The sequence below is a fragment of the Protopterus annectens genome, chromosome 5.part0 (genome assembly GCF_019279795.1).
Source record: "Protopterus annectens isolate FY-2018-M chromosome 5.part0, PAN1.0, whole genome shotgun sequence".
Classification (NCBI taxonomy): domain Eukaryota; kingdom Metazoa; phylum Chordata; order Ceratodontiformes; family Protopteridae; genus Protopterus; species Protopterus annectens.
In genome coordinates, this window is record NC_056735.1 from 772,558,108 (window position 1) to 772,576,703 (window position 18,596).

The window sequence follows — 18,596 nt, forward strand, 5'->3', positions numbered from 1 at the left end:
TTCGTATATTAAACCGACGCCATCTTCAAAACCTGGGCCAAAATCAACTTCTATGTCTAAAAAACAGAAGCTTGGGCCATGTGCACAGGCCCCTATGCCTAAAAAACAAATCATAAAAATGGCTTAGGACTTAATTACCTTGATCAGGGGTTCCCATCCCCCTCCTGCTAAGAGGCCTAGGCAAGGCACTGATTATGAGTCATCAGATCAGGTTTCCATTTCTTCTGATTCCTCTTCTGATCAGGAATTATCTATCCCACCTTATGAGGACTCTGATGCAGAAGATTCCTTCCCCTCTGCTTCTCCTCCTGAGGATTTTTCTTTTGGAGAAACTTTGCATACCTTAAGGGAACACTTTTACTGGGAGAGTCAGGATTTCATAGAATCTAAAAAGAGGCTTAGGGATTTCCTTCTTCTTCCTTAGCATAGGCCTTTGGCTATACCTCCTGTTCTAGACATTGTTGATGATGTTTTCTCAGAATCCAGCATGGCTCCTGATTCCCTGCCTCCAGCTGCTAGTAAGCCAGATAGATATTACAGGGTTCCTGACTCCCACAAATTCCTTTTTAAAAACCCTACTGCTAACCCCGAGACCATTTCTCAGGGTCGCAAGGGCATTAAGGCTTCTACTGCTAAAAAATCCTACCCCTTCTGATGGAGACTCCAGGGTGCTGGATAGATGGGGTGAGAAGGTTTACACATCTGCAACCTTGGCAATCAGGGCTTTAAACTGTCAATTTCATATGCTAAAATATCAGCAACATGTCATGGGCTTACTTAAACAGAAAATTATGTTGATTTCTGACTGTGTGGAAAATAGAGTTGCAGGATTTATTACATTCAGCTGAACAAGTTGTAAAGCATACTTTGCAATGTGGTTTTGATTCCTTGGAGGCCTCTTGCAGGGCCGCTGCAACTGGATCTGTGATAAGAAGGCATGCTTGGCTCAAGGAGCAAAATCTGCCTGATCATGTTAAAGCAAAATTGTTCGATGCTCCTTTACAGTAGGACAGTCTGTTTGGTAATAAGGCAGAAGTTGTTTTGAAAAAGATGGAAGATAAAGCTAAATCTATGCAAACTGTAAAAGATTTCCTACAAGTGCAGCCACCCAGGTTCAGTAGACACTGGCCAATTAAGAATTGGCCCTTTCCAGTACCCACCAGAGCCACTGAGGTCAAACCCAGACACTCCAAAGGCTCCACGTTTCAGTCACAAGGAACTTATAGAACAAAACAATGGGGTGCCTCCACCTCCAAATCTGGAAGTAACAAGGCACCTTCCTACGGTAAACAGTCTCAATGACTTTCCTCTGCTACCACCAAGCACTTATCTTTTGGCCACCCCTTTGGGGGGGAAACTGGCACTTCATGCAAGAAATTGGCAACTAATCACCCAGGACAAGTGGGTTTTAAATATAGTATCCCAGGGATACAGATTTCATTTCCACACGTTGCCAATCTCAAACGGATGGCCAGATCTGCCTCTGAATCAGTGGGCAGAGGCCCAGAAAGAAGTTATGTCCCTCATGAATATGGGGGCTATTCAACCAGTACCAAAAAAGGAAAATGGACAAGGTTTTTATTCAAGACTTTTCCTGGTGCCCAGAAAAGACAAATCATGGCGTCCAATTCTGGACTTATCCATTCTAAATACATTTCTGGACATTCCAAAATTCAAGATGCTGACTCTACAACAGTTACTGCCTGTGCTAGGCAAGGATGCCTGGCTGGTAACTCTAGACTTAAAAGAGGCTTACCTGCATATCCCAATCAGGGAATCTTGCAGAAGATACCTCCGTTTCAAAGCAGGCTATTTGCATTACCAGTTCTCTGCACTGCCCTTTGGCTTATCTACTGCACCCAGGGTCTTCACAAAGTACCTGGCACCAGTGATTGCATTTTGCAGACAAAGAGGCATTCAAATTTATCTTTACCTGGACGATTGTCTAATTTAGGCAGAAAACAAGGACACTCTTCTAAAACATCTGGCGTTTGTGACAGGGCTTCTAACGTGTCTAGGGTACACCATAAACGAAAAGAAATGAAACTATTACACTCTCAACTAATTACATTCCTGGGTGCAAGCTTGAATACAACTGCCCAGATGACTTACCTTACGCCAGAAAAACAAATTCAATTAATGACTTAACTCAAACAAGTGGCCACAAAAACCCAGCTATCTGCAAGACAAGTTCTGCAGGCCTTGGGGTTCATGGCTTCCTGCATTCTAATAATTCCATATGCAAGACTGCATATGAGGAAACTTCAATGGTACCTAAAAAGCTTATGGAGTCAACATTGTCACAGCCTGGAAACAATGATTCCTATCATTCCTTGCCTACAGTGAGAGTTCCTATGGTGGGCAGAGGCCTGTCACCAAAACAAGGGACTGTCATTCATTCCACCCCCTGCCACCCAAACCCTGACTACAGACGCATCATATTACGCTTGGGGGGGCACATCTGGCAGGGAAATGCATTCAGGGCCAGTAGAGCTCAAATCAGATGCACCTACATGTCAACCATAAAGAGATGCTAGCTGTACAGAATGCTCTGACAGCCTTCAAGGACTATCTTCACCCAGGACAACTACTGGTAAAGGCAGACACCACGGTCATATGGTACATAAACAAGCAGGGGGGGGTACTCATTCCTACCCCCTGTGCAGACTAGCCATGGCTTTATGGAACACAGCCTTGACTTATCAAATACATCTACAAGCTCAATTCCTGCCAGGAAAAAAAATACTCTGGCAGACGAACTAAGCAGAAATCTTATGGACCCACACGAATGGAAACTGGATCCACAAATCTTCAGCATGTTGACACGCAAATGGGGGAGCCCAGACATAGATCTGTTTGCCTCCCCCCAAAACTATCATTTGGACAAATTATGCACAAGAATTCATCACAAAAAAGCTTGGAAAGTGGATGCGCTATCCTTCAGCTGGAAAAACCTGTCAGTCTATGCCTTTCCCCCTCTGCCTCTGCTCTCCAAGGTCTTACTAAAGGTCAGACTGGAAAAACCAAAGATGATTCTGATTGCTCCAGACTGGCCTCGCCAACACTGGTACCTGCTCCTACACAATATGTCACACCTTCCACTGTGGTACCTTCCTCAGACTCCTTATCTACTCTCTCAGCAGAACTATCAAGTTCTGCACACTCAGCTCCAAACTCTGAATCTTGCAGCGTGGCTAATCAACTAATTACACCAGTTACATCTCTGAGCAAACCTGTAATAGATGTCATTTTGGAGGCTAGAAGGCCTAGTACTATAAAATCTTATGCTGATAAATGGAAAAGATTATGTGCTTGGAACCAGGCACAAGGAATAAGCACAGCAATGCCCAATATTCCTCATATTCTGCAATATTTAACTGAGATGCTTCACAAGGGCCTATCTTTCTCTTCCATAAAAATCCGTGCCTCTGCCATTTCAGCTCATTACAACACAGAGCCTCTCCTCTTTTCTCATCCCCTGCTAAAGCAGTATCTCAGAGGGGCCAAAAATTTAAGACCTCCCAGGAGAGCACAAACTTTTGCATGGGACCTCAATTTTGTATTGGAAAAGCTCACCCTACCTCCTTTTGAGCCAGCTGCTACTGCAGACATAAAATTTCTCTCTTGGAAGACAGCTTTTCTTTTAGCAGTCACTTTAGCTAGAAGGATTTCAGAACTACAGGCTCTCATGGCAGTGGAGCCTTTCATTATCTTTTATCCAGACAGGGTGGCGCTCAGGACCAGTCCATCCTTTATGCCTAAAGTGGTATCTAGTGTGGCTCTTAAATAGACCATTCATCTGCCAACTTTTTTCCCAAATACACAGAACAAGGGTGAGCAGATTCTGCATTCATTGGATGTACACAGACAACTAAGATTCTACTTAAACAGAACAAAATCTCTAAGAAAATCTGAGCAATTACTGGTGGCATTTGCTGTAGGGGCAGAGGGAACGGTTATTTCAAAGCAGACTATTTAAAAATGGATAAGCCATTGCATTCGTTTCTGTTACATGCACCATGGTAAACCAGTTCCCAAGGAGATCAAATCCCATTCCACCAGGGCTGCATCTACTTCTGCAGCCTTTCTCCGAGGGGTTCCTACCAGAGATATTCTAGAAGCTGCTACCTGGAGCTCAGTTCATACGTTCACCAAACATTACCATTTACCTCTCTTCACTAAATCCAGAGCAGGTTTTGCCACTGCTGTCCTGCAGGGCCTTATAGCTGCTCCTAATGCTGTATAATTCCATCCTCCCAACCATAGCTTTGGTTTTCTACCCAAATGCAATGACTGCAACAGTGAAACACGAAGAACATAGTACAGTTGTGTACACTTACCATAAATGTAGATGTTCGAGTGTATTCACTGTTGCAGTTCAGGTTACCCACCCGCCAGCCCCCTGTTTTTTCCTTTACTTATACCTCTTCTTTCTTTTACTATGCTCAAAAGCCTTTTTGGTGTATTTGCTTTTATTTGGAGGTATATTTGTTGTGTTCTAAATTACATGCATATATATATATATATATATATATATATATATATATATATATATATATATATTTATTTATATTTTGCTCCCCATTTGGGGGGCACCTGACATCTGGGGCAAGAAAAACTGATGAAAATGGCGTCGGCTGCATGTTTTATACCCCCTGACGACCTGACATCATGGAAGAAGGGACAGCAACCGATGCAGGACCCAAGACTTTCTTAATCAGGCCAACTGAGGGCAACCTGCCAGCAGATTACCCAAATGTAATGACTGCAACAATGAATACACTCGAACATCTACATTTATGGTAAGTGGTACACAACTGTACTTTCTTCAGAAGTCTCATGCTCAGCCACTTTTTTATTTCAACCTCTGATTTTTTTCAGATTTTTTTAGTTCTTCTGAATAGCTTTAGCAGTTCATCTGAATAGCAAGTTACGTTTCTATTTTTGTAGCCTTTTGTTATTTGACTTCCCTTCAGTGTTTCACATTAAACACCTCATATATGCATTTGATTTATTTTTTCCCTCTGCATTATAGGAAACCATATCCTGCACCAAAGCTGAAATTTGAACTGCTTTTTGCTGAACAGCTGCAAGATCTTTTAGATAGAGCTTTTCTTCCCCTTTTTGATTTATTTCCTTTTACTTTCTCTAAATTTCTTCATTGCTGGTATTCAGGCCATGCAATTGCTAGCTAGCAACTGAATTTTCCCCAAATAACTTGTGTGAACAGTTCAGTCACAGCTTTCATGCTGAGAGAGCTCTAATCAATCTGTTGATTAGTGTATGCCCATCTTATAAGTCCTTGGGGCAGTAAATTTTCTTGATGAAAATTGAGTAACGTATTGTGACTTCACAAATAGAGTGGCCATGAAGATAAACTGCTTTGAGTAATGAATCTCTGCTTTGGCAGTGTAATACAAAAATACTGTGATAGCAGTGGCCAGAAGTAAGCAAGCTTGTCTCAGAAATGGCAGTTGTGTACTTTTCTTGATTTCTTTCAAACTATGGGATTGGAAGAGGAAGTAGATTCAACCCTTGAAACTGTATTAAAACCTAGGAATGCTGGGTTCTTTTTGAGCACATGATACTTATTTTTTTTCAACAGTGTTTGCTAATACAGCTTTTTGACTATAACACTGTTTTAAGCGGTGAAGGTAAAGCTGAAGGAGATCAGAGAACTTTGATATTTGATATAACTTTGATAACTGATATTTGATATAACTTTGATAACTGTTTATGATCCTGAAGTGTTGCAGGGCAGATAGCCTTGATTTCTGAGTGAATCAGAATTTTTGGAGGTTTCCCCTCTCATTGCTTTTATTTATTTGCTGGGGGGGGGTTAGTGTTACATAATGGAGCGTGTATGAAGGGAGACAATGTGGTTATGATGACTGCTTGTGAAGTTAATGCATGGCTTCAGGAAGACATGGAGGAAAATATGTTTATATTAGTATTTGTCCAATTCACTTCCTCACAGAAGTGAACATTTGTTTCAGGAGAAAAGTAAGCATAGAACTGAAAGAATATTGTAAAATGTAAAAAAAAAAAAAAGGTATTTTCATTTTAAAAACTGTTTTTGTGATTAGGTGCTGTGAAAAGACCATGGATGTCATGAGGAATTCACAGGAGGCCTTGTTGACCATTGTTCAGGTAAACATGATTTAATGATTTGTTTTACAGAACTGAGCCTGCTGCTGGTTATGGTGTGATCACTGGTCTACCCTGGTAACCAAAATGTAAATAAATAAAAAATATATTTCCAGTGTGGGATATACATGCCACAATGTTTAGTATTATTGATGCACGTTATTTGGTTCTTTAGGTCTATTCTCTGCTAGGTGCCTTCTCTACATGGTCTTGTCTGCTTTGGTTTCAGCAGGTGCTTCAGTTACCTCCCACATCCCAAAGATGTACCACAGATTAGTGGGCGATTCTCTAAATTTCCCTGATGTGTAGATGCTATATGAGAGTGAGTTTGTGTGCGTTTCTCCTGCAATGGTTTTGCAATGCTATTTAGGCTGAGCTTCTGTGCCCTGCATCCAGTGAATGTTGGGATAAGCCCTGTCTCCCTTGTAACCCTTTATTGGATTTAGTGGGTAATCAGCAAATTAATGAATTATTTCCTGTGCTGACAGCTGATGTGACGGAAGTCATTAAACTAGCTCATGTCATGCAAGACCCTCAACACAACCTGTTCCCTTGATTTCAATACATGTGACTGTCTTCTGTGGAACTTTTGGAGCAAGGGTTCTTTCAGTTGTTGCATTTGTTAGCATTTTTTAGTACATTATAAATATTACTAAGGATTGCTAGTAGCATAGAGAAGAGCCAGATCTTGGTAAAATTGGGCTCTAGGCAGTTTAGTGGACCTGGGCCAAACTAACCATACCATTGTCCTTAGCAATCTCTCCCCAGTTTCATAAAATAATTATCAGTTTCTCAAGGTACATAATTTTTTTATACATTTACATTGATTACAGCAATTAGGACTTGACTTTAAATATTTATTTCAGATTTTAGCATTGAGTGTTCTTTTCCAAACAGAACAAAACAAAAACACTTGTAATGAAAAGATACAACAACCAACATGAGCAGTAGTAAATTGACATTCTCTTGAAATTAACATTTGTTAAAAACGGACATGACAGACGATTAAACTGAAGGTGATGGTTAGTTTTCTTTTAATTTCCTGTCTGCCTAGGTCATAAGATATTAACTGTATGCATGCATTTCAAATGTTGAGTAGGCCATAAATCTCCAAATCTGTTGGGGCTTTGGGTCATGCTTAGTATTTTTAGCATACTAGAACTATCTTATTGATGAAATTATATTTAGGTCATCCTTTTGTAATTTTTTGAGTTTATTTGGCTTTTATTTTTTATGACATATACTCAGATGGTTGTCCTGAGCACTTACCTCAAAATGGCTTTCAAATATGAAGCCATCATCTTGGAAAAGTTATCTCTGAGAAGTTAAACATAAAAAAATCATGTCCCTCCAAATGGATGTCCTGTATTATACTGATGCTACTATTTTTCAAAGTTAATCCACAACGGGGACCAGAAACTGTAAGTGTATGGACACTGGCAAGTGCCACCCAAACTATGACTTCCTACAAGTCTTTCAAAATCTGACAGCATGGATGTTCATGCTCACAGAAAATGCACTACTTTTTGACAAGATCTTAAGTATCCGTGAGACTGAAAAACGTACGTTATCCAGAATACTGAAGCTAAACTGTCAGTATCAGTACCACACTGTGAGCAAACGCTACATACATTGCATATGCAGCGGTTCTGAAGACTTGCGCCACAAAAGCCTTAAGTGTATCTGTAAAAGCCATAAATTCAATGAAACGAACCTTAACTCCTACATGTAGCATTTTAAACAGACCTCCTACTGACAACAATAAAGGAAACATACCATAACAGTAGGAGGGTCAATCGCAAAAAAATGTCAGGGATTGATGAGCCAGACTCAAAAGCTCATATGGCATATATTGTGGCATTCCATGCCATTTCAGCATTGGGCAGATGTCAGACTTGAAGAAATGCTAATTTTGTCTTTTTTGGTCTTGTTGTATTAATATAGTACTAAGTTAATTAAGCGTAACTTGTAAGTTATAAAGGCAGGAGAGTGAAAAGGCAGTATATTCACTTAGAGTACAGCACACATGCAAATGAAGCTTAAAAAGTCACCAAGCACCAAACAGTCGATAATCTCAATATGTCAGCAAATATCTCAAGTCCACGTTGTGGCCAATAAATCCACTCGATAGTAGTATATAAACTCAGTATAGAAACATATATATTCCAATTTCTCAGCAGTATTCACTTCACCAGCTAAGTAAAGGAATGGATCGACCCCATAAGTATATCGAAAACCAAAATTTATTCAAATACAAGAAAATTGGCAAGCGCTTTCACCCGTAGGCTTCATCAGGCCATGGATAATTAAACATTTAAATAGCTTATATACCTTCAAACACTTTTATTAATAGTGACATCACTTCCTGAAGTTAATTACCATCTTTCTTATTCAAATAGCGCTTGAATAGAGTTAAATTCATAAAACATTAAATAAAACAAATAATTCTAACTATTCCAAAAGTATATATCTCTTATATAATATATATGCACGTATTAAAAACAATAAAAGTGCACATAAAAAGTGCATTGAATTGTATATTAAAATGTGCGTTGAACTGTGTATTAAAACACGCATTAAATATGCATGTATTAAAAACGGCAACCTATGCATTCATAAAAGGCACCACACCGTGCGCAAAAAACATACAATTCATTCCGCTAACATCAATAATCTAATTCAAAACACATAGTTCAGAACTAAGTACAAAATATTCCACTACATAAAATGAGCGCAATTCCATACTCAGCCGTTTAACAAACACAACGATGTATTAGCACATAATAGTGTGATTGCATATGCACCTAATATATATTTTACGTGCATCTTATAACTATAAATAAATAACTAACTATTCAATAAATGTAATAAAAAATTCAAATAGATCTCTATCAACTATATATATTAAATAATAATAAAATATACAGTTACATTTATATTTATAATTAAGTATAGCAAATTTATTGTAGTATGTGTATCACAATATATAATAATTAGATGCATCAAATCTATTATAGCATAATATATATCACAGTGTAATTCATTAATCCTAATATTTATTAACTTTTAAACCCCTAGCTCTTAATATAGGTTTTATGGGAATTCTGTCATTAAGTCCTGGATCCCGATGGGCCCTCAGCCTAATAATCCATTTACTTTCATGTTGCTCAGTTATATTACGTATTGGTCCTCTCCTAACAGTAGGTGTGTTGACATACATAACCCTAAATTTAAACTTGTGTTCTATTGAATTATTAATTATATGTTTGGCCAATACATTCTTATCTGACCCTATCCTAATATTATAGTAATGTTCTCTAATCCTTTCTTTCAGCCGTCTATCAGTCTTGCCTACATAAAATGCTGGGCAAGACTGACAGACTGCCAAATACACCACATGCATAGTCTCACAGGTAGCATTACAATGAAATTTAAAGACTTGCTGTGTTACTGGATGTATAAAACTTGCAGATTGGTCTATCATGTGACAAAAATTACATTTCCCACATGGTCGGGTATTAATAATAACATCACTCATCCGTGGAGTAAAATCAGCTTTATTTGGACCACAGAGCATTCTATATATATTTAACTTATTCTTATATATATAAATTTAGGTACATCTCCCACTACCTCTGAAATTATTGGATCAACTAATAAGAGGTCCCAGTATTTCATATAAGCACTTTTAACCTCTTTAACATCTTGTGTGTAGTAAATGGCAGTTGTAGGCCTACCATTGCTAAAATTATCCCTTATATATGTTGTTTGTTTAACATTTTTACTTTGGTCAGCAAAGTATGGATATGCACGTCCCTCTCTAAGAATTTCCATATCAATTAAACCTTCCTGTATTTCATGAGGTTTATATGATCTTTCCAAAAACTGTCGTTTAAGTTGTATCATTTCCTTATTATATCCTTCTTGTATAGAATTCAGCCTGGATACCCACATAGCCTGGCCTTTTACCACGTTCCTGAATACATAACCTGGGTGCATACTGGACCTATGCAGATAGGTACTTCTGTGACATGTTTTTCTATGTACCCCTGTATTTATATAACCATTAAAAAATTTTTCCACATAAACATCCAAATAAGGGACAAAACTCTGTGATGCTGTCATAGTAAATTCTAAATATGATGTCAATAAGTTAATTTCTTGCACAAAAAGTTTCAAACATTCTTCACTGGATTTCCAAATTAGGAAAAGGTCGTCCACAAAACGGACATAAAATCCTACGTTTTTTATAAGAATCCAGTGTGAACAATAACCTATTTTCCCAGTCAGCCATCACTAGGTTGGCGTAGCTATTGGCACATGAAGTGCCCATAGCCACGCCATCCCTTTGAATGTAAATTTGATGATGAAAAGTAAAAGTGTTGTAATCTAATACAATACCCATCAGGGTACATATAGTTTCTGTTTGAGAAGTAGTATGGTGTGGTTGCAAGCATCTGCGTAGGCATTCAACACCCTGCCGGTTTGGAATGCTGGTAAATAATGATGTTACATCTAAAGTAACTAACCAATAATCAGGTATTACTTTTTCTTTTTCCATATATTCATACAGCATAGACAAAAAATGTCTAGTATCTTTTAGAATATATGTATATCTTTCTACAATGGTTTTTAATTTAGATTCAATGTATATAGATAGGGGTTCCGTTATCCAGCCCCTACCCGCTACAATAGGTCTCATTGGTGATGAGATCGGATCTTTATGCATTTTTGGAACCCCTTGTATACAAGGTATTCTGGGGTTATCTACTTTGCAAAAATTAAATAATTCTTGGCCAATTCGTTCTTCCTGGAGTAGATTTAAAAGTTCCATATTGACCTTGGTAATGATTGTATCAACTCTGTTAGCATTAATCTGTTCATAATATTGGCCATTTGATAACATATTCACCATACTAGTTATATATTTATTCATGTCCATAACAGCTGTAGGGCCTCCTTTATCGGCCGGTCTAATCATTATACTTGGATCACTTTTTAAATTAAGAGCTTTTCTGGCACCAAAGGTCAAATTACTATAACATTTTCCACCCCTATTGGCCTTATTTTGTTTATGTAATTCTTCTTCTACTAATCTTGAATATGCATCCAACAAAGGGTGTATAGATGGTACATAAGTGCTGGGTTTTCTAAAAATATGACCATCTAAGCGTGTTTTTGTGTTACCATAATCTATTTTTAACTGAACATTCCTAACAAATAGTTTTAAGTCAGTTATTGTTTCAGTTATATCACTTTTTATAGTAGGTATAAATGTAAGGCCTTTCTCTAAAACCTCACTCTCTTCTTTGGTAAGAACTTTACCAGATATATTCCATATTAATGAGTTAGGTTCTTGTTCCACATTTTCTTTATTGTTGGCCCCGTATGCTCTATATCTGTAATTCTCCTCTTTTGTCTTCCCCGACTCATGGACCTGTCCCTGCCCCCTCCCTTCCATTTTTCTCCTATGGGGAATGGGATCATATCTTTATCGTCGGCTTTATTAGCACCAAATTTCAAGGTTTTTCTCCTCACAACATCATCTTCTTTAGAATTTTTTGAATTAGTAAATGTTTCTTCCTCATCCAAAGGAAGACATTCTTGACCTTCTATATTCTCATTAACTTGTTGTATTTCAGTATTTTCCTGGTGTACAATTGCTGTCACTGTTATATGATTACTACTTTTATCTGTTGCCATCTTATCATTTATGGGGCTATTAATATTCCTATTAGCTTTTATATTATGTTGTACATTTCTATTTCTATCAGCATTGAAGCTAACAGGATTCAATGTCACTTCCACATTTTTATTCATATATACATTATTAGTATCTATATTATCATTAGCCTTTTTATTAACAATTCTTTCTTCTTTAGGCCAAGTAAAGACCTGACCTCTTGCAAAGTCCTTTGTATCCCTGTTTATTTTGTGTTGTTTTTGCTCCAACAATCTTTTCTCAAATAGAAACACATTTTCCAACAGTTTCTCCATACCCTTATCAGCCACATGTTTAGGGAGCATAGAGTATATATTCTTTTGTTGTTCTATAACTTGTTCCCTAAGTGCTTTTTCTTCCGGCAGGAAATAGCTGTTCAACAATACCATGTATTTTACACTTGAAACACGCTTAGATGGTCATATTTTTAGAAAACCCAGCACTTATGTGCCAACTATACACCCTTTGTTGGATGCATATTCAAGATTAGTAGAAGAAGAATTACATAAACAAAATAAGGCCAATAGGGGTGGAAAATGTTATAGTAATTTGACCTTTGGTGCCAGAAAAGCTCTTAAAAAATTTAAAAAGTGATCCAAGTATAATGATTAGACCGGCCGATAAAGGGGGCCCTACAGTTGTTATGGACATGGATAAATATATAACTAGTATGGTGAATATGTTATCAAATGGCCACTATTATGAACAGATTAACGCTAATAGAGTTGATACAATCATTACCAAGGTCAATATGGAACTTTTAAATCTACTCCAGGAAGAACGAATTGGCCAAGAATTATTTAATTTTTGCAAAGTAGATAACCCCAGAATACCTTGTATACAAGGGGTTCCAAAAATGCATAAAGATCCGATCTCACCACCAATGAGGCCTATTGTAGCGGGTAGGGGCTGGATAATGGAACCCCTATCTATATACATTAAATCTAAGTTAAAAACCATTGTAGAAAGATATACATATATTTTAAAAGATACTAGACAATTTTTGTATATGTTGTATGAATATATGGAAAAAGAAAAAGTAATACCTGATTATTAGTTAGTTACTTTAGATGTAACATCATTATTTACCAGCATTTCAAACCAGCAGGGTGTTGAATGCCTACACAGATGCTTGCAACCACACCATACTACTTCTCAAACAGAAACTATATGTACCCTGATGGGTATTGTATTAGATTACAACACTTTTACTTTTCATCATCAAATTTACATTCAAAGGGATGGTATGGCTATGGGCACTTCATGTGCCAATAGCTACGCCAACCTAGTGATGGCTGACTGGGAAAATAGGTTATTGTTCACACTGGATTCTTACAAAAAACATGTAAGATTCTATGTCCGTTTTGTGGACGACCTTTTCCTAATTTGGAAATCCAGTGAAGAATGTTTGAAACTTTTTGTGCAAGAAATTAACTTATTGACATCATATTTAGAATTTACTATGACAGCATCACAGAGTTTTGTCCCTTATTTGGATGTTTATGTGGAAAAAATTCTTAATGGTTATATAAATACAGGGGTACATAGAAAAACATGTCACAGAAGTACCTATCCGCATAGGTCCAGTATGCACCCAGGTTATGTATTCAAGAACGTGGTAAAAGGCCAGGCTATGCGGGTATCCAGGCTGAATTCTACACAAGAAGGATATAATAAGAAAATGATGCAATTTAAACGACAGTTTTTGGAAAGATCATATAAACCTCAAGAAATACAGGAAGGTTTAATTGATATGGAAATTCTTAGAGAGGGACGTGCATATCCATACTTTGCTGACCAAAGTAAAAATGTTAAACAAACAACATATATAAGGGATAATTTTAGCAATGGTAGGCCTATAGCTGCCATTTACTACACACAAGATGTTAAAGAGGTTAAAAGTGCTTATATGAAATACTGGGACCTCTTATTAGTTGATCCAATAATTTCAGAGGTAGTGGGAGATATACCTAAATTTATATATAAGAATAAGTTAAATTTATATAGAATGCTCTGTGGTCCAAATAGAGTTGATTTTACTCCACGGATGAGTGATGTTATTATTAATACCCGACCATGTGGGAAATGTAATTTTTGTCACATGATAGACCAATCTGCAAGTTTTATACATCCAGTAACACAGCAAGTCTTTAAATTTCATTGTAATGCTACCTGTGAGACTATGCATGTGGTGTATTTGGCGGTCTGTCAGTCTTGCCCAGCATTTTATGTGGGCAAGACTGATAGACGGCTGAAAGAAAGGATTAGAGAGCATTACTATAATATTAGGATAGGGTCAGATAAGAATGCATTGGCCAAACATATAATTAATAATTCAATAGAACACAAGTTTAAATTTATGGTTATGTATGTCAACACACCTACTGTTAGGAGAGGACCAATACGTAATATAACTGAGCAACATGAAAGTAAATGGATTATTAAGCTGAGGGCCCATCGGGATCCAGGACTTAATGACAGAATTCCCATAAAACCTATATTAAGGGCTAGGAGTTTAAAAGTTAATAAATATTAGGATTAATGAATTACACTGTGATATATATTATGCTATAATAGATTTGATGCATCTAATTATTATATATTTTGATACACATACTACAATAAATTTGCTATACTTAATTATAAATATAAATGTAACTGTATATTTTATTATTATTTAATATATATAGTTGATAGAGATCTATTTGAATTTTTTATTACATTTATTGAATAGTTAGTTATTTATTTATAGTTATAAGATGCACGTAAAATATATATTAGGTGCATATGCAATCACACTGTATTATGTGCTAATACATCGTTGTGTTTGTTAAACGGCTGAGTATGGAATTGCGTTCATTTTATGTAGTGGAATATTTTGTACTTAGTTCTGAATTATGTGTTTTGAATTAGATTATTGATGTTAGCGGAATGAATTGTATGTTTTTTGCGCACGGTATGGAGCCTTTTATGAATGCATAGGTTGCCGTTTTTAATATATGCATATTTAATGCGTGTTTTAATACACAATTCAACGCACATTTTAATATACAATTCAATGCACTTTTTATGTGCACTTTTATTGTTTTTAATACATGCATATATATTATATAAGAGATATATACTTTTGGAATAGTTAGAATTATTTGTTTTATTTGTTTTATGAATTTAACTCTATTCAAGCGCTATTTGAATAAGAAAGATGGTAATTAACTTCAGGAAATTATGTCACTATTAATAAAATTGTTTGAAGGTATATAAGCTATTTAAATGTTTAATTATCCGTGGCCTGAAGAAGCCTACGGGTGAAAGCGCTTGCCGTTTTTCTTGTATTTGAATAAATTTTGGTTTTCGATATACTTATGTGGTCGATCCGTTCCTTTATTTAGCTGGTGAAGTGAATACTGCTGAGAAATTGGAATATACATGGTTCTACACTGAGTTTATATACTATTAGCGAGTGGATTTATTGGCCACAACGTGGACTTGAGATATTTGCTGACATATTGGGATTATCGACTGTTTGGTGCTTGGTGACTTTTTAAGCTTTATTTGCATGTGTGCTGTACTCTAAGTGAATATACTGCCTTTTCGCTCTCCTGCCTTTATAACTTACATTTATTGAACGATATTGGAGAAGCGTTTCAAACAGCCATTACATTTTTTTTTTTATTTTTATAAGTGTAACTTGTGTTTAGAAAAATTAGCTATGTCCCATGTACCTCTCTTAAGGTTTCTGTGTTTTGCTCTAATAGTGCTGTAGCGCTAACTAGTGTCTGAGAGACATGGGCAAGCCACAAAGATCATTAGTAACTACTGTGCATGTCTCTTAGTCAAATGGCAGTGCTAACTGGCCAGTTGCTGCGATACACAGCAGTAGATGAACATGATAAAATAGTGCATTCAGTCCTACTACTGTGCTCTGAAATAATGCAGATGTCTTGTCTTTGAATCGCTCTACCATTTTTGTAAGGCTGTGGGGTAGGACACATGGCAAATTTACATTAGCCCTGCCCCTAGGCCACCACATTTCTATGAAGTGTTAGCCAGTTGACTGCTGTAGCACTTCTTTCCAGAGGCCTCAGTTGTTTTTTTTTGTATCGTTCTATCATAGAGCACTGAGCAGTCTTATTTGAAACCAGGTTGCACATTACCCTGTTTGTTCTTAGTACTACTTTATGCATATTGCTGAAATTAAAATGATAAGTTAAAGTTTAATTATAATATTTTTTCAGAATTTTAGTTTTATCATGTGAATTCTAAAAAGTGCAAGTCGAGTCCATTAATCTGTTTACAGCACTAAAATTTTAATTGTTTAAGGCTTACTGGTAAAATTGACTTGTTGATTCTATGTTTATGGGATTTTTTAAATAATCCACAGATTTAAATTACAAACTTCAAGTTGTACAAAATAGTATGTTTAATTGTTCATCTAAATAAACCTTGTTACACTAATGAAGTGGTTGGAAACGTAACAGAAGTATTCTAGCACTAAGGACTTCCAATATGGCTGTACACTGACCAACAGCTTAGTTTCAGCTCTCCTAGTATCAAAAATGAAACAGAGAGAGGTAAGACCTAGTGATATTGTCCACTTGAGTAAAATTAAGTTACTGGCTAGTAAATATACTACCTGGATGCCATCAAAGAAGAAATTTAGGGAACCTGAAAGGAAAATCAACCAGATAAGGTGTGGAGAAGACATTGGCTGAAAAGAATCCTGTAGCTGTTGAGTAAAAAGCAGTTCAGGCTTCAGCTCTTAATTCAGCAAAAAAAAATAAATAAATAAAGTTTACTCAGAAGTGATTAAAATAAATGAAACCGGGAGGAATATATCAACTCCAGTAAAATTTGGGGATAAAAATAGAAGAAGCTTTAGCCATTCAGATGAGCTGATAAACCTGCAAAATTAGAGTCTGAAATGAAGAAAAGGCTAGCTGAGTATGAGCCTTTTCATAAAGAACAATTTCAAAAAATGGTAGTTAGAAGACACATGCAAAAAAAAAAAAAAACAGATTTTGTGTTGCACCAGAAAAACTGGCAAGAACAGACTGCATTCATTTTATGAAAGTGCAAATAAGCAAATGGACTGGTATTCCACAGCAGGATTTGTTAATTAAAAGGGCACATTGTGTATGCTCCAAATCTAGCCATGAAAAAGCAGCCAAGACATGTATTAGTAAAGATGCAAGCATACCAGTAAAAAGAATTGATCCTGACAAAACTGTGGCAGAAGGAAGAAGAAAAAAGTGCTAAAATTGGAGACAGCAGAGTATTTGCTGAAAATTATTGATCTGAAGTAGTTAACTTCATTTGATCATCAACCTGTGGGTTTTGGATCCGATACAGATCCGAGCTGGCAGCTTCCCCAAGCTAAAGATCCGAGCTCCAAGCTCCACCCCCTTACCCATACTACACTGCAACCTCCTTCCAATCCTCAGATCTCGTTTGCCACGGCTTCGCCCAGACATGATCTCTGAGCTCCAGGCAGGTAAAGTGGGGGTTTTTGATCTAACTTTAGCTGTGCGATTGTTAGTGTGGTGCGAGTAGCTAGTTTTTTCCCTCAATCTCCTCGAGTTTTCCATAAAAAAAGAAGAAAAAAAAAGTTCAGAGAAAGTTTAAACTTTTTCCCTAGTGTAGGCCTCCCCTTCCCGCCCTTGGCTTGTGTGTGCGTGCGTTTGGCTAGTTAGCTTTTATTGGTGTAGGTGGCTATGTCAGAATCTCAAAAGCTGACCTTTTCTAAATGCACAGAGTGTGGCCATAAGCTGTCGCCGGCCGATGGTCACACTCTGTGCGTGGTGTGTTTAGGGGTTCCCCCACCTCACTTCGGGCTGCAAGATCTGTGCAGCCTTCAAACCTCGGGCCCTGCGGGATTGCAGGGCCAAGTTGATTCTGGCTGGTCTTCTTCCAGCTGAACCAGCGACTTCTACTACTTCACCTTCTTCAACCATAGCTGTGGCTGTTCAGACTTGTGGTCCTCCTTCCCTGTCCGGGACTCACACTCCTTCTTTAAAACAGGGCGAAAGAGAGGCCAGGAAGGAGAAACACAAAGAGAAAGTGGCTGACAAAGTTCGCAGATGACTGCAAACTAGGTGCCATAGTCGATACACCAGCAGACACACACATCCTACAAAAAGGCCTCACTGAAACGGACAACTGGTGCCGTAGTCACGGCCTTAAACTAAATGCCAAAAAATGTGTAGTCATCCCTTTTGGAAAAAACAAAGTACCCACAAATTATCACATAGACAGCAACCCACTGAGTATGGAAAAAGTAATCAGAGATGTAGGGACCCAAGTAGACAGCGACCTCTCATTTGACACCCACGTTGCCAAAGTGGTTAGAAAAACATTCTACCTTGCACACCTCATCATGAAGGGATTCACATCCAGATCCAAGGATGTCATTGTACCCCTATATTCCTCCCTCATCAGACCCATGATTGAGTACAATGCCCCATTTGGTATGTACCTCACCCGGCATTTGCAACAGCTGGAGAGACCACAAAAGTACCTCACCAAAAGGATCAAGGGTCTCCAACATATGTCTTATTCTGCCAGACTAAAGAAACTTCAGCTCTATTCAGTAGCATACCGCCTGCTCAGAGGTGATCTCTGCCTGACGTACAAGGCCATGTCCAATCAGGATCTGATGGACATGCTCCACCTCAAAAAATCCAAATCCATCAGGACCACGAGAGCTAAAGACTTAAACCTCGGCACAAGT

The 18,596-nt window shown here is 37.4% G+C and overlaps 1 protein-coding gene across 3 annotated transcripts in view; it reads left to right on the plus strand.

Annotated features, from left to right (window-relative positions):
- The window catches only part of ATM (ATM serine/threonine kinase), a 3,174,581-nt gene that overhangs the window by 3,044,580 nt on the left and 111,405 nt on the right, over positions 1–18,596 (plus strand). For all 3 annotated transcript variants that reach the window (XM_044072618.1, XM_044072619.1, XM_044072620.1), the window contains one exon: positions 6,087–6,150. In XM_044072618.1, coding sequence (XP_043928553.1) covers positions 6,087–6,150 — 64 coding nt within the window. The remainder of the gene's footprint in view (positions 1–6,086; positions 6,151–18,596) is intronic.